This window comes from Penicillium rubens (assembly GCF_028828025.1).
Source record: "Penicillium rubens strain IBT 27055 chromosome Unknown utg000002l_segment0_segment0, whole genome shotgun sequence".
Taxonomy (NCBI): Eukaryota; Fungi; Ascomycota; class Eurotiomycetes; order Eurotiales; family Aspergillaceae; genus Penicillium; species Penicillium rubens.
Window position 1 is genome coordinate 611,320 of NW_026890600.1, and position 14,882 is coordinate 626,201.

The 14,882-nt window shown below is 49.5% G+C and overlaps 4 protein-coding genes across 4 annotated transcripts; 3 read left to right on the forward strand and 1 right to left on the reverse strand.

Annotated features, from left to right (window-relative positions):
* Positions 1–222: 222 nt before the first annotated feature.
* sskB (uncharacterized protein) lies at positions 223–4,301 on the reverse strand (the record flags this gene model as incomplete). The annotated part of the gene is made up of 2 exons (XM_002559718.1): positions 223–2,494; positions 2,545–4,301. The coding sequence occupies 2 exons, from the start codon at positions 4,299–4,301 to the stop codon at positions 223–225; spliced, it is 4,029 nt and encodes a 1,342-aa protein (XP_002559764.1).
* A 3,883-nt stretch (positions 4,302–8,184) lies between these two features.
* On the forward strand, positions 8,185–9,917 carry N7525_002677 (ammonium permease MEP2; the record flags this gene model as incomplete). Its single annotated transcript, XM_002559717.1, has 6 exons — positions 8,185–8,268; positions 8,329–8,393; positions 8,457–8,711; positions 8,788–9,462; positions 9,521–9,752; positions 9,807–9,917. 6 exons carry the CDS (start codon positions 8,185–8,187, stop codon positions 9,915–9,917), a joined length of 1,422 nt encoding a protein of 473 aa, XP_002559763.1.
* Positions 9,918–10,529: 612 nt separating this feature from the next.
* Positions 10,530–12,114, forward strand: N7525_002678 (U2 snRNP complex subunit CUS2; the record flags this gene model as incomplete). The annotated part of the gene is made up of 6 exons (XM_061212400.1): positions 10,530–10,670; positions 10,774–10,881; positions 10,946–11,346; positions 11,401–11,518; positions 11,590–11,745; positions 11,797–12,114. The coding sequence occupies 6 exons, from the start codon at positions 10,530–10,532 to the stop codon at positions 12,112–12,114; spliced, it is 1,242 nt and encodes a 413-aa protein (XP_061069421.1).
* A 616-nt stretch (positions 12,115–12,730) lies between these two features.
* Positions 12,731–14,539, forward strand: N7525_002679 (beta-tubulin; the record flags this gene model as incomplete). The annotated part of the gene is made up of 8 exons (XM_002559715.1): positions 12,731–12,742; positions 12,835–12,858; positions 12,929–12,954; positions 13,020–13,061; positions 13,117–13,171; positions 13,241–13,696; positions 13,745–14,439; positions 14,506–14,539. 8 exons carry the CDS (start codon positions 12,731–12,733, stop codon positions 14,537–14,539), a joined length of 1,344 nt encoding a protein of 447 aa, XP_002559761.1.
* Between the last annotated feature and the right edge of the window lie 343 nt (positions 14,540–14,882).

Below are 14,882 nucleotides of genomic sequence, written 5' to 3' on the forward strand. Positions count from 1 at the left end.
TATGGTATGGCTTTGGCGAACAAAAGACGTTGAAGCAAGAAAAGAGGCGACAAGGGGTATCACATGCGATGTCAGTCGAGGATGGCGAGATCGAGCGAGTGTGGAACGGAAAAGACACTTTTAGTTCCCATGATAATCAAAGTGCAGATGTTGTCCACGTAAATAGGCCAACACCAGGAAGGTATAGACCAGGAAGAAAGGAATGGCGCGAGAGGGAGAAAATCACATATATGCCGAGTTTTGACGAGAGCTTGAGTTGGAACCGCTGCTATACTCGCTGCCCGGAGTAGGGGACTCTAAGACGACTTGTTGACGAATGGAGATGATCCACTCGTGCTGGAGGAGTTCGGCGGCAGTGGCGCGGCGAGCGGGATCGCATTCGAAACAGCGGCGCACGAAGTCGATACCCTGGTCGCTGAGTTGGTCGCGAGACGGAAGCGTGGGCTGTTTGCCCTGGGCGATGTTGTACATAATTGCCCACTCGTTGTCCAGCGTGGACCATGGCCGGCGCCCGGTTGCCATTTCTAGGATCACACAGCCTAGAGACCAAATATCCACAGCTCCTTCGCGGTTGTCTAGATTTGCATCGCCACGGATCACTTCGGGTGACATGTACATTGGAGTTCCTGTAGTGGTCTTCTGGTTTTTGCGCTGGTTCGTGGGGTCTTTGGCCGACTCCTTGAAACCGCCGAGTTGAGGGTTGTCCATTGGGGCAACTGTGCGGCCCGAACGAGCGATGATCTTGGCTGCACCAAAATCAACGTACTTAATGACACCGTTGTGGTCGAGCAGGATGTTCTCGGGTTTGATGTCACGGTGTACGATATGCGCTTCGTGGAGATACGCTAGACCCTCTAGGAGTTGAAGAGCATAAACCATGATGACCGTTTCGTCCTCGATACGCCCGTGCTCTAGCAAGCTAGCGAGTGAGCCACCTGAGCAGTACTCCATGAAGATGTAAACCTTGTCACGGTGCACCTCGATGCCGTGGTAGGAGACAATGTTCGGATGATCGAGCACTTCAAGCACGCCCATTTCGTCTCGGATCTGCTGGGCGATCTTGGGAATGAGCTGGGGGTCTTGCAGGCGAATTTCCTTGACAGCCATCAAATAGTTGCTGTCCAAGTTGATAGCAACATAGACAGACCCAAATGTACCACCACCGATGAACTGGCCTTGCTGCCAACGCAGAGTAACATTGGTAGCCGATGAAGATAACACGGTGAGTGACCGATCAGCTTCATCAGATCCTTCTAGCACCTTTCCTAGAGCCTGGCGCTTCGCATCTTCCTCAATTCTCCTCTCTTCAATCTCCATAACGCGCGCGTACCATGTGTCGCGAACGAGTCTTGATGCTTCCTCGTCGCTGGTGATGCGACCAGCACCGATCTGTCGGGATCCATTGCGTTCCTCCATGCGTTTCTCGTTCTTCGCCGCAAGGGAAGACCGCGCACCCATGATATCGAAATGAGAAATAAGAAGGGACATACACCCTGCCACCTTCAATCTGAAATCACTGAACTGATCTTGGTCCATAGACAGGAGATGTCGGCTGGATGTGATCGCCATCGCAAACTCGAGGGCTGCGACAGCCCACTTGAAAGTTTTTCGGTCCGCAGCGTCACACTCATCACAGATGAACGCGACCCAGTCAAGAGACAACTCCACCAGCCTGGCACTGTTCATAGCGCGCCTGTTAGCATCGACATAGTTGGAGGACCGTTTGCCAAACTCTGTTGCGAATGCATAGCAGGCCTGAATCAAATCATTGTTCTCCCAGTTTCTCTCATGTAGCTGATCTTTGATGATGGCCACACTATCCATAATAGTCATGGACAGTTTGAAAGAAATCTTCTTGATCTTGTTCAACTCGACGTTCACACGTCCAAGGTTTGCACGTTGTTCAATGACCATATCAAGTTGGATGCCCGTGAGTCGTGCGAGCTCCGCGCGTGCATTCTGCAGTCGTTCTTGCATGCCCCCAACAACGATACGTAGCTTGCCCAGCCGCACATCCGTTGGATGTTCCAGGAACTCCATTTGCATTTCCTTTCCTGCCCAGGCAAGGGGTCTTTCGGGTCGGATGGCCAGAACATAGGGAACATGGACATCCTGGTTTGGATCATCTTCTTTGAAGGAGGTAGATAAGATACCCTGGATATCAGCGGGGCGGTTCCATAGGGCACGGTGTGCGATCAGATAGACTCCTTTCTGCCCAACGGATGTGGTAGAGGTCACAAGGAAATGGTCCGAGATTAAGAGTGCCTCAAAGAAATCATAAGTGATATCGGTCGTGATGTTGTATTCGGTAGCGTTCTCGAACAACTGGCACAAAAACTTGGAGAATCGATAGAGCTTGCGTTGACGAATTCGTGTGGAATCCAAAATGCTCTTGTATCGTTTGTCCATATCCTGTACAGTTTCCGTGGGCCTGGGTACGAGTTCACGTTCAAAATGAATCATGAGACGCTGCAAGGATCTGGCAGTGAGTGCACTGTTGTTCTTGTTAGCTTTGTTAATTGTGCAGAGCACCGGGGACCATACCTAAATTGTTCGGCCACCTCAATATCTCCACCGTCAAGCCGGCAACCAATATCATAGGAGAACCCCCATTCCTGTTCCAGGATTTCGGCCTCTTTGAAAGTGTTCTTGTTGGCATTCAGCTTCCAGTTGAGTAGTCGGAAATAGTATTTCATAGCATCCAAGACCGAATTGTCAAAGTTCTCATCGACACATGGCGGCAAATCCCAGCCGGGTTCTGGCCTCGAGACATCAAGGTAGCGGAACTTGATATCAACCGCCACTTTCATCAGGATTTGGAATTGGGAAATCATCTGATCAATCAAAATGGGGGCTTGCTGCGCTGGGTCTTTCATGTTCTTCGCATAGGATAGACGGACTCGAATGATTTCCTGGATCAACCGAGAGGGGAAGTTAATCAATGTTAGTAGTTCTTCGATATATGGTGGCAGATGTCGCGCGGCAAACGCTTCTGAGTTCTCGATCAGAGTACTCTTCGCTTTCTGAATGACGACGAGAATGCGAAGAAGCATGCCGTCCTTGTCCTGGAGCGTCCTCAGGCCATCTTCCTTCATAATGCGATCAAGGAAGGACGACCCATCCGAAAGATCATCTTTGGCAGACTTGACCCTCGGTTGGCTGAAATCAAGAGCCTCGTTCCCTACCCAGCTCTGCAGCACGGCCAACTCGGTGTTGATGAGAGCCGTGATGTTGTGCCACGCAAATATGGCCGCGCGACTAGAGTTGAATTCCTCCGAGGCGACACGAGGGTTGGCAGCTTCCATTTCCTTGTGCGAAGAGTACAGAATCTCGCATCGCTCGACCTTCTCCACAATATCCTCGACCTGCTGTTTTGGCGGTTTCCCGATCTCCGTTTCTCCTTTAATCTGGAATCCGATGATATCCTCGATGATCGGACCCAGACGTGACCGTGCATCCTCAATCAACTTCCGCTGCAAAGGAATACTTCGGCCGCACGTCCTTGCCCGGACTCCGATCCAAAGTGCATAGCTCTGGGCCGCCGACCGTTTTGATTCCGCAGATCCTATGAGTCGTTGCTTTTCTTGTTTCACTACATCTCCCTTCAAGACCGACGCCAGCATGGAATGCCACTCAAGCCGCTCCTGGTTCTTGGGATGCTTCAGTTCTTCCGCGCTTGGTAAATTGTCGTCCGGGAGGAAAAGTTGGGTATCAGGATCGTAAGAATCATCTTCAAACGCCACTTCGGAGGAAGGAGAGGGGTCTTCCAAGTCACCATCCCCTTCTGTCATGATGTTGGGCGGCGCGTCTTTGGGATGGTGATACCAGGCTTGTGGGTTCGCTCGAATTCGTTGGACGTAGGCTTTCTCTTGGGCACGGTATTGCGCGTTCGGATCCCGTCGGTTCCCTCGTTTAGCTGATGATGATCGCTGGCGGTCTTCTTGAAGGCTGATGTACTGCGGTGGGCGCCGCTGTGGGGCATACGTATTCGACGGCGTTCGAACCGGGGCGGACGGGCGCTGAGGTCGTAAGTCGCTAGCCATTGGAAGTCCATCGGGCTTGTCAATGAGAGTGGCAGCGCCAATGCTAATCCCACGTGGCCGTGCAGTCGGCGTATTAGACCATGAGGGAATACTGGGTGAAAGAGTTGGAGGGGAAGATGCGATAGTGCTTGCAGGTGTCTGGATTTGCTCGTCGACGGTCTCTCCAAATGACGAGTTGTTCCTCACAGGGTACTGAGGAAATTCATCAGAAGAGCCTGATCCATCCGAATCAGGACTGGGGATTTCCGGATGCTGCATGGTGGTCATACCGTGCGATGGTCCGGGAGAGCACGTCTGTCTGTAGGACTAAGGTGATAGGAGGCGGATGCTGTGGCGGTGCGTTGTGGCTAACCGAATGACCCACCTATTACTGTTCGATCTACTGCGAATCTTTCCTGTTTCGACTTTTCATTTATATTAAGTCCAAGCTCTGGTACGGAGTACACGCGTCCAACTTGAAAGCCAGCTACTTCATTGTACTCCGTGCACAATATGTGATTCAGCATGCTCCATCTTTGTAAAATTCTGTTACGATATCTGCTTGCTCGTGGCTCTTTTTGTATTCTAGAGTATATAAAACCGCACGCCATGCCCACTTTCCTCTAATATTTAATGAGTCCCCCCGCTATCAGCTAGCACAAATGCTCGATGGCCTGCATCAAAAGAAAGAGAAGTGTCTTACTACTCTCTAAGTCCTTCTGAACTCCAGTCTTTACAGTTTCTTTTCATCATTCAGTTGTTCTTCTGCGGCATCAGTACTTGCCCACGTCCTTTGGCCGAATATTCTGTTATTTCCCGAGGCATGTCTGTCTTGAACTATCCTAATTCAAAGAAGAAGCGAATCTGCAGCCCCGAGTATTATCGACAGCGTCACCAGCAATTGGAGAAAGGTATTGTCCTCTATGCAATAGTCGCTACCGGTACTGGCGAATCATATTCATATCAGATTCAAGAAGTGCCTTTGTCAAGAGCAATGATGAAGCTAGAAAGGAATGTGCTAGATGTACTCCCCGTCTATATGAGCTACATTTCCCGGCCTGTGGTATCCCCGTTCCAATCTTTGTTAAGCCATTCACCCGAAGAGGGTTTCGCGAGGCCATAGCACTAGGAACGCAGGACCGATCTTGATGTTGCTCCGGTCTTTAGGTTTGGCGTTGATGCCGTGGAAGTAACCGATGAAGTAACTGAAGAGAACGGAAAATGTTAGTTCACTTATTTGACATAAAACACAACATGTAATAACATACATGGTGCCTGTGTCACTATGCCAGGAAACGGGGGGATCGACATACGGAAGAGCCTCCATAAAGGCCACACGGATATTTCTCCTCTCAACAGCGGGCAGAGTCCAGTATCGATTCCACTTTTTAGACAGGATTAAAGGAATCGGGTCAATTGGCGTTAGGAAAGTAGGGCGCGTTATTACAGCTTCGGGACTACGTCAACTGCTGACCTAGGAGCGAGTGGGCTGCAGCGCGATTACCGTCGGAGCAGGTAAAAGGTGGGAAAAGGCCAGAAAACAAGATTAGGAATGAAAGGGGCTAGTTAGTCGGGGGTGAGCGACGGGGTGAGCGCTCAAGATGCCCAGTATTACATATGTAGTCTCTTCTGACATGTGAAGGAAGCCTCGAGTAGACAAAATAGACAATAATGTGGATAGAAACTAGCATGCCTACATCTAGTCGTTATTGGCTAACGAGACAAATCAAGTTGTGAGGAATAGTTAGAACAAAGTTTAACTGGGAATTGTATGAGAAAGGGGTGTGTACTTCAAAATCGTTCTATAGTTAGACATGCCCGATTACTAGTTAGTTAGGTGAGATTTTGGAACCACGGGAAATTACTCGATTACCAAATGCAATGGAAAGAACCTTGGAAGTATTCATCCCTTGAATAACTAGATAGCCAAAATTCTCCTCAGAATGACTTGGTATTGCTTTATCTATTTGCTACTGTCGACGGCAGTTGTTGTGACACCACAGCAAGCAAATTATAACAAGCCAGAACATACATTTGCATATTTATTAACTCCACTGGAAGAGGGAGAGAGAACATGTAATGTACGTTTATATGTGCCCACTGGGACAAGATGTTGAAAACATAACCATCCATGCTATCAGACGCTACCTATGAAACTAGAGAAATGAGCATATGACATGACTGGGCATGTTAAAACTTTTCGTTGAAAAGCTAGTATCTATTTTCAAAATATACAGATTTTGCCCCTGGCTAGGGCAACATTGCGTTGAGTATGGAGTACTCCGAACTCCGTATATATCTCAAGTAGGTATGTACATTGTAGATGTAACGCCGATCAGTGGACCAGTGGATTCATAATCGAGGATCACGCGGCTCTGGGGACATCATCTGCATGGACTAATAAACCAAGCAGCATTAAAGAGGCTATATACATCTCCTTTCCTAGGTAGTATCAGAGGCAAGTCACTACGGAATGAAACACATAGCACGCCTAACTCGACCTCTCACGCTCCAACTTACTTTGTAGATATACAAGATGATCAAGCCTTGGATCTCGCTATTGACAAAAGCAAAAGCAAGAAGACCAATAGTGCAAGAGCTCGGCATATATTCATAGATCTACAATGTGATGTTAAGTAGAGTTTTTGACTTATTGGCCCGAGAGTTCGCCAAGGTCCAAGTCGGGATGCCGAATCAGCCTCCAATATTCCCGCCAATGAAAGACTGGGGGCTTATCTTGACCTTCACTTGGTGTACTTTTGTAGACCCCCTACATTGTAGACTCCGTGGGGAAGAGTTTGGTTTTCCCGCCCCATGCGTTCTGCATCGTGTGGAACCGGGTGTGACAGACCCGGAGAATGGGGGGAGCCACTAAGAGATGATGCGGAGAGAAAATATGCGACCTGCAGGGGCAGAAGTATGAATGTTGAACAGTTATGTATAGGCAGATTTTGATGCGAAGATACGTAAAGAGAATTGTACACTATTGCATTACAGCAGATTTTCCTACGAGTGATTGATCTGTGACCTCTATAACTTTTTCGGCCCTGGATGATAGAAAAGAGTGCAACAAGGAAATACTCTGTAGCCACTCGCGTTGTCAAATGTACTCCGTATACCGAGTAGGAATTGCGCGTGTTGACATTGCAATGTACATAGGGATGAAGATAAGGGAAGTCAAAATGTGATTGGTTGGGGCAACACGAGATTAAACCGATGAATCTATGATAAGAGATCAAACGAGATCAAACATCCAGAACGTATTCACGTTGCACATAGCAATATGCAATTATTATGGAAACTACTATATCCAAGGCACCGGGTCGGTTTCCATTCCATAATGAAATGTTATTAAACAACGCATGAAGCCACAGAAACTTCCAAGGTTGAGAATGATAAGCAAATGCCTCTGATTGGCTGCCTTCAACTTCATATCTACAGCCAGTCGTTGAGCACCCGTCCAATTTCGATCCCTATTATTTCCCTTTATTCTTTTCTGTCACTGAAATGACCCAATCTGTTTATCACTTTAGTACGCCAGTTAAACCTTCCCCCAGCTTATCGGGGGTCAAAGCATGGAAAGTAGATCCTTCTCAATGGAAAATCGAAAATCGATTGATGCACAGATGTAGAGAAAAACAGCATGTAGTTACACTGCAGTGTAAACATGGTTTTGGGAGCAGATACCCATATGGAGTACAAAGTACAATATCCAAATATAGCGTCTGTAAACGCAAGGACCCGTAATTCCCCGGTCTGGGTCTATGGAGTATATACCATATCCGCTATGAACCCGGCATGGTTAAAACGGGGGCGGTCTTGGCTACCTGCTATCAGAATAGATGAATCATATCAGAAATCAGAATGACCAGCTTCCACTATCGGAACTAAGGTCGATGGTCTGGTAGCGTTCTAGCGTCTGATGGTGGAGCATAGTTGATTGTCTGAGACTGCCAGTTATTTAATTCCCAGGGTTTGTCCTTGCATGTTAGACATATCACTTCTCTCTCCTTTCACAGCCCGGTGCTTGAAAGTATCCTTTACTACTTTTGCTCCATCTCCTATCATAAAGCTGCCGGAGACTTCCTGTATCACTCCATTGCGACTGCCTTTCAACTTCCGATAACACCTACAATACAATTGGCCTAGCCTTGGTCTCATCATGGCCGAATACCCGGTTGAATACAATGGTACCATCGCAACTGGTGGTGACTCCCTTCATGATGACTTGAACATCTTCTATAGTGTATGTTGTGTACCTTTTAGGAGTCGCCGGAGGAGCTTTTGTAGCTAACAGTGGTAATAGTCTGGTGATATCGCATGGGTTATTATGTCGACAGCCCTAGTGCTGCTGATGATCCCTGGAGTTGGGTATGACTTGATTAAACCCCTTCCCTAAACACCCAAGGACTCCCACTCATTACTTGATCATAGATTCTTCTACTCCGGTCTAGCTCGTCGAAAGTCGGCACTGTCATTGATATGGCTCTCGATCATGTCGGTGGGTGTGGTTTCATTCCAATGGTTCTTCTGGGGCTATTCGCTGGCCTTCTCCCACACGGCCGGCAGCTACATCGGTAACCTCGATAACTTCGGCTTCAAGGGTGTTCTAGGTGCACCATCTGTGGGAAGTACCAAGGTTCCTGATCTCCTGTTCGCTATCTTCCAGGGCATGTTCGCCGCTATTACGTGAGTCATTATCATGCATCTGTCCTATAGAGGGGGATCCCCTAGAAGCACAAACTGACATCTTCTCCGCAATTAGGGTTGCTCTCGCCGTCGGCGCAGTTGCTGAGCGTGGTCGCATGCTCCCCTGCATTGTCTTTATGTTCATCTGGACCACTATTATCTACGACCCCATCGCCTGCTGGACATGGAACTCGTCGGGATGGGTGTTCAAGCTCGGAGGCCTTGACTTTGCGGGAGGTACTCCTGTCCACATTGCGTCTGGATCTGCCGCTCTCGCCTACTCTTTGATGTTGGGCAAGCGTCGCGGCCATGGCACCCACGAGCTTAACTACCGCCCTCACAATGTAACCCACGTTGTTATCGGCACCGTGTTCCTCTGGGTCGGCTGGTTCGGATTCAATGCTGGCTCCGCTCTGTCCGCCAATCTTCGTGCAGTAATGGCTGCCGTTGTCACTAACCTTGCTGCCTCCGTTGGAGGTGTGACCTGGTGTTTGATGGACTATAGACTGGAGCGCAAGTGGTCGACTGTTGGCTTCTGCTCTGGTGTCATTGCTGGTCTTGTTGCTATTACCCCCGGCTCTGGATTTGTCACTCCCTGGGCTGCTTTCATCTTTGGTGTGGTCGGTGCTGTTGCATGCAACTATGCTACTAAGCTCAAGTTCCTTCTTCGCGTTGATGACGCTCTTGATATCTTTGCCGTCCACGGTGTCGGTGGAGTGGTTGGAAACCTTCTGACTGGCCTTTTCGCTGCGTGAGTCAAGCTACTTCCTGGCAGGAGTGTCCGATCATAAACTAACTTGCATTGACAGTGATTACATGGCGCACCTGGATGGTGTCACCGAGATCGATGGCGGCTGGATTAACAAGAACTATATCCAGCTGGGATATCAGCTTGCCGACTCAGTCACAGGAATGGCTTATGCCTTCTTTGGAACCTGTATTATTCTCTTCCTTATGAACCTCGTTCCGGGCCTCAGCTTGCGTGCACCCGAGGAAGATGAGATCATGGGTATTGACGACGCCGAGATTGGCGAGTTTGCTGTAAGTATTGCTTCTCAGTCGACCCAAGTGACCTTTCTGACATTTATTCTCTAGTATGATTACGTTGAAGTCACCCGCGATGTTGTCAATGGCGTGGAAAGCTCGGAGGCTGGCTCTAGGCGCACTGTTACACCCGTGGGCGAGGTTATTGACACCAAGGCCTAGGTCGGACTTGATCTGATAGCTGTTCGTTCTTTAATATTTAATATTAGGCAAATGCCTTTCTTTTTTGTTTCACATTAATTCTTCTTTGTTGGCGACGGCAGAATGTCTTGAATACCTCAATTATCAAACTATGGGTATCTGGGATGCTCTCGGAAGGCCACATGTGCGTTTTCATTTTGATAGTAGATACCCAAATAGTTATCGAGTTTCACGACATCATCCCGGGGAGAAAACTGCATTGACGAGGCAACCATGACATTTTACGTCGTAGGACATAAGCACTGTTTGAACCGGACAGAGGCACAGAGCGAACTGAAAGTACTGTAACCATAAGTAGCAATGCCGGCATCAACACGGATATCAGGAAACTAGTACTCTGTAGAGCTGTAGAGCTGTAGAGCCGTACCAGGTAGAGCTGTGGACCTGGAATGCGGGTCCCGCCAGCACCTTCCGGAACGCCGCGCCGAGAAATCGCGATTTAACACCGCGGCGACGCTTTCGCGACCATCGCAAACCTTCACCATTTCCACGACACGTCGCCCGCGCTTTGTCTTCATCAATTTCATCTGATCCAGCTTTGAGATAGTTCCCCCGACGGGTTGCTTTGTCAAAATGGACTTCCCGACTGATGTGGCGGAGTTTGATAACGACCCGCGCATCTCGTTCTCCAGACCGGACAACAGCTACCTGCTCGAGACTAGTGACGGTCGCGAGTTCCTGTTCAATAGTATCCTGAAGAGATGGGTGGAATCGGTACGTGGTATATGCATTACAACGCTGACGCTTTGCGACGGGCTGTCCATAATGCTGTCCATAATGCCGGCCGACAGGATGCTAACCTCACTTGCAACCCTAGATCGACGAGGCGCTTATTCGCAAGCAGCAAGGATACGGCTCTGATGACGGTGACGCCCAAGTCGTTCATCCGCGCGACCGTAAGAAGCGAAAGAACTTGCACGACGAGGTAAGTGTTCTGGCGGTGGCAGCTTGGTGGGATTGATAATTGACTGTCCCCTCTTGCCTTCTAGACCGATGAACCCAAGGTTAAGAAGCCCCGTGTAAACACCGCCGTGTGGGTTACCAATATCCCCTGGGACGCTGAGCTGTCGGAGATTCGAGACTTGTTCTCGAAGTATGGAATCCTCGCTGAGGAAGTCGACACCGGAAAGCCGCGAATCAAAATGTACACCGACGATGATGGCAATTTCAATGGCGACGTCTTGGTCGTGTACTTCAAACCTGAGTCAGTCGACCTCGCGATTAAATGGCTTGACGAGACGGACTTCCGACTGGGCCCCCGCGACCCAAATGGACCCATGCGCGTTCAGGTGGCCGACTTTTCCTACAAGCGTGAACAGGATTCGGAGCCCAAGGTCATGACTGCGCAAGAGAAAAAGAAGTTCAAGGAGCGCGCTGAGCGGTTGAATAAGTGTGTTTGTTGATCATTGCGGTAGAATATCTCGTGCTGACTCGACTGTGATAGGAAACTTTCCGACTGGGGTGACGATGAAGCTGAGAACGTTATGGCGGCGATGAAGGCTGAGGAGGAGGCGAGAAGACATGTGGTTCTGAAGAACATGTTTACACTGGCGGAACTGGAGGTTTGACACACCCTACCTCTTGCAAGGTTGCCTTGCACGAATAGGAACCGGCGACTGACGTGTAATTACAGGAGGACCCGCTCGCCAGTATTGAGATCCAAGAAGACATCGAGAGAGAGTGCTCTAAGATTGGCGATGTGGCCAAAGTGGTCATCTGGGACGGCGAAGCTGATGGAGTGGTTACTGTCCGATTTGTGGCATCGGCCGACGCACGTCAGTGTGTTAAGGTAGGCCTCAGTTAGAATTAACGTGATAGCAGCCAACTGACCATCGTTTAGGAAATGAGCGGCCGTCAATTCAGTGGCAATCCTGTCCATGCCTACATCTGGGATGGCGAGGAGAAGTTCAACAAGTACCACCCCCGACGTGACGCAGAGGGCAAAAAGGTAAACCCTCTGGATGCAGATGAGGATGAAGAAGCCCGCCTTGAGCGGTTCGGAGATTGGCTGGAAAGCCGCGGAAATCAGAAGACCGACAAGAACCATGAAACCGACAAGGTCCAGGAAACCCAGAAGGTTCAGGAAACTGGCAGCCACAAGACAGACAATGGCGAACACAAGGACCAGGAGGATGGCCAGGAACATGGCAAGAACTAGTCCAACTGAACAGAAAACGCCGAGATACCAAGTGATCGAATCGAAAACGGCGAGAGCAACCCACCGAATGAACCACAAACGGTGGCAACATGTACCAACTGAATGACTTCTAACGGCGAGAACTATCCAGGTGCAGGCAGGTACTTCTATGTGAATGGAAAGCGACACCCAGCTGAGCGAACTTCAAATGGCGAGAGCTACTCAAGGGCAAGTGAGTACTCCATATGAATGGAAAGCGGCACCCAATTGAACAATACCCAACATGTATGATTAGTCCAAATTTTTCGAATTGAACGATTGAAATATTATTATTTACATATGTAGTTGTACATGTAGTATTATTTCCCGTAGTTCGTAGTTGTACTCCGTATAGTTATAGTACACATATAGTCCAATATCACGCGCCCCAGAAAAACACAAAATGTGGTTCGCACCTCCCCGAGTCCCGTGATGCGGCTATACCCAATCGGGCCTCCCCCCTGAAGTTCAGTTGTTGACTTGTTGATCCCACACACACCGCTCAACTGGCTCTCCTGCTTTCTCTTCTTCCCCATCCTCCTTGACTTGTCACCGGTTCTCCTTTTTTCCCCTCCATCTCTTTTCTAATACCTTCAAAATGCGTGAGATTGTACGTGATCCCCTCCAGACGCGTCTTTTGTTTTCATATGGCCCCTGAGCCACGACCCCACCCCCAACAGATCTTTTGCTAACTTGCTCTAGGTTCACCTCCAAACCGGCCAGTGTGTAAGTTCAACATGGAACATTCTTGGAAACATTCTTCGATTCGTGGGACTAAACTGGAATTGGGTTATAGGGTAACCAAATTGGTGCCGCTTTCTGGTAAGTCTCGGAGCTTTTTTTTTTCGCGTTGGGTATCAATTGACAAGTTGCTAACTGGATTACAGGCAAACCATCTCTGGCGAGCACGGTCTCGATGGCGATGGACAGTAAGTTTAACAGTGATAGGGATTCTGGTGGATCACACGTCTGATATCTTGCTAGGTACAATGGTACCTCCGACCTCCAGCTCGAGCGTATGAACGTCTACTTCAACCATGTGAGTACAATGACTGGGAATCGATTGATTGTGCATCATCTGATCGGACGTTTTTCTTTGACAATCTAGGCCAGCGGTGACAAGTACGTTCCCCGTGCCGTTCTGGTCGATTTGGAGCCCGGTACCATGGATGCTGTCCGCTCCGGTCCCTTCGGCAAGCTTTTCCGCCCCGACAACTTCGTCTTCGGTCAGTCCGGTGCTGGTAACAACTGGGCTAAGGGTCACTACACTGAGGGTGCCGAGCTTGTTGACCAGGTCCTCGATGTCGTCCGCCGTGAGGCCGAGGGCTGTGACTGCCTCCAGGGTTTCCAGATCACCCACTCCCTGGGTGGTGGTACCGGTGCCGGTATGGGTACACTCCTGATCTCGAAGATCCGTGAGGAGTTCCCCGACCGTATGATGGCCACTTTCTCCGTCGTCCCCTCCCCCAAGGTCTCCGACACCGTTGTTGAGCCTTACAACGCTACCCTCTCCGTTCACCAGCTTGTTGAGCACTCTGACGAGACTTTCTGTATCGATAACGAGGTATGAAACGCGGGGAAATACTGACATGAAGAATACTGACAATATTAGGCTCTCTACGACATTTGCATGCGTACCCTCAAGCTCCCCCAGCCTTCCTACGGTGACCTGAACCACCTCGTCTCCGCCGTCATGTCCGGTGTGACCACCTCCCTTCGTTTCCCCGGTCAGCTCAACTCCGATCTTCGCAAGCTCGCCGTCAACATGGTTCCCTTCCCTCGTCTGCACTTCTTCATGGTCGGCTTCGCTCCCCTGACCAGCCGTGGTGGCTACTCTTACCGCCAGGTCAACGTCCCCGAGTTGACCCAGCAGATGTTCGACCCCAAGAACATGATGGCTGCCTCCGACTTCCGTAACGGCCGCTACCTCACTTGCTCCGCTCTGTTCCGCGGTAAGGTCTCCATGAAGGAGGTTGAGGACCAGATGCGCAACATCCAGAACAAGAACCAGAGCTACTTCGTTGAGTGGATCCCCAACAACGTCCAGACCGCTCTGTGCTCCGTTCCCCCCCGTGGCCTCAAGATGTCTTCCACCTTCGTCGGTAACTCCACCTCCATCCAGGAGCTCTTCAAGCGTGTCGGCGACCAGTTCACTGCCATGTTCCGTCGCAAGGCTTTCTTGCACTGGTACACTGGTGAGGGTATGGACGAGATGGAGTTCACTGAGGCTGAGAGCAACATGAACGATCTTGTCTCCGAGTACCAGCAGTACCAGGAGGCCTCCGTCTCCGAGGGCGAGGAGGAGTAGTAAGGATTCCCCACATCACCCGGCTTTCGAATATATCGACTAACGAATTCTCCCCCTATTTTTAGCCTCGCTGAGGACATTGTTGACGAGGAGGTTTAAATAAATCTTCTTCGAGATTTGTTCCAAGTAATACCCTTGTCAATCCTACGTTCTCTACCATTCGGACCGGCTTTCTGGGCGCAAGCCCCGAACCCAATTTGTTTGAGCGCTCCTAATTTACACCCTTTTTTGTCTATTTTCCTACTCGGCTTGGGTGATTTGTTCGACCCCTCCAGAATAGCACATAGTGGAAAAGAAAGTGACGAAATGATTTTCCATGGCATTCTTAAGCCGTGTTAATTGTAGTTTTGAATTTCAAGCTTGGTGCAGCAGCAGCTTTATATGTCAATACCTTTGATGGCTTCAAATGTCTTGCTCGTGGCAATCTCACTTAGAATAAGTA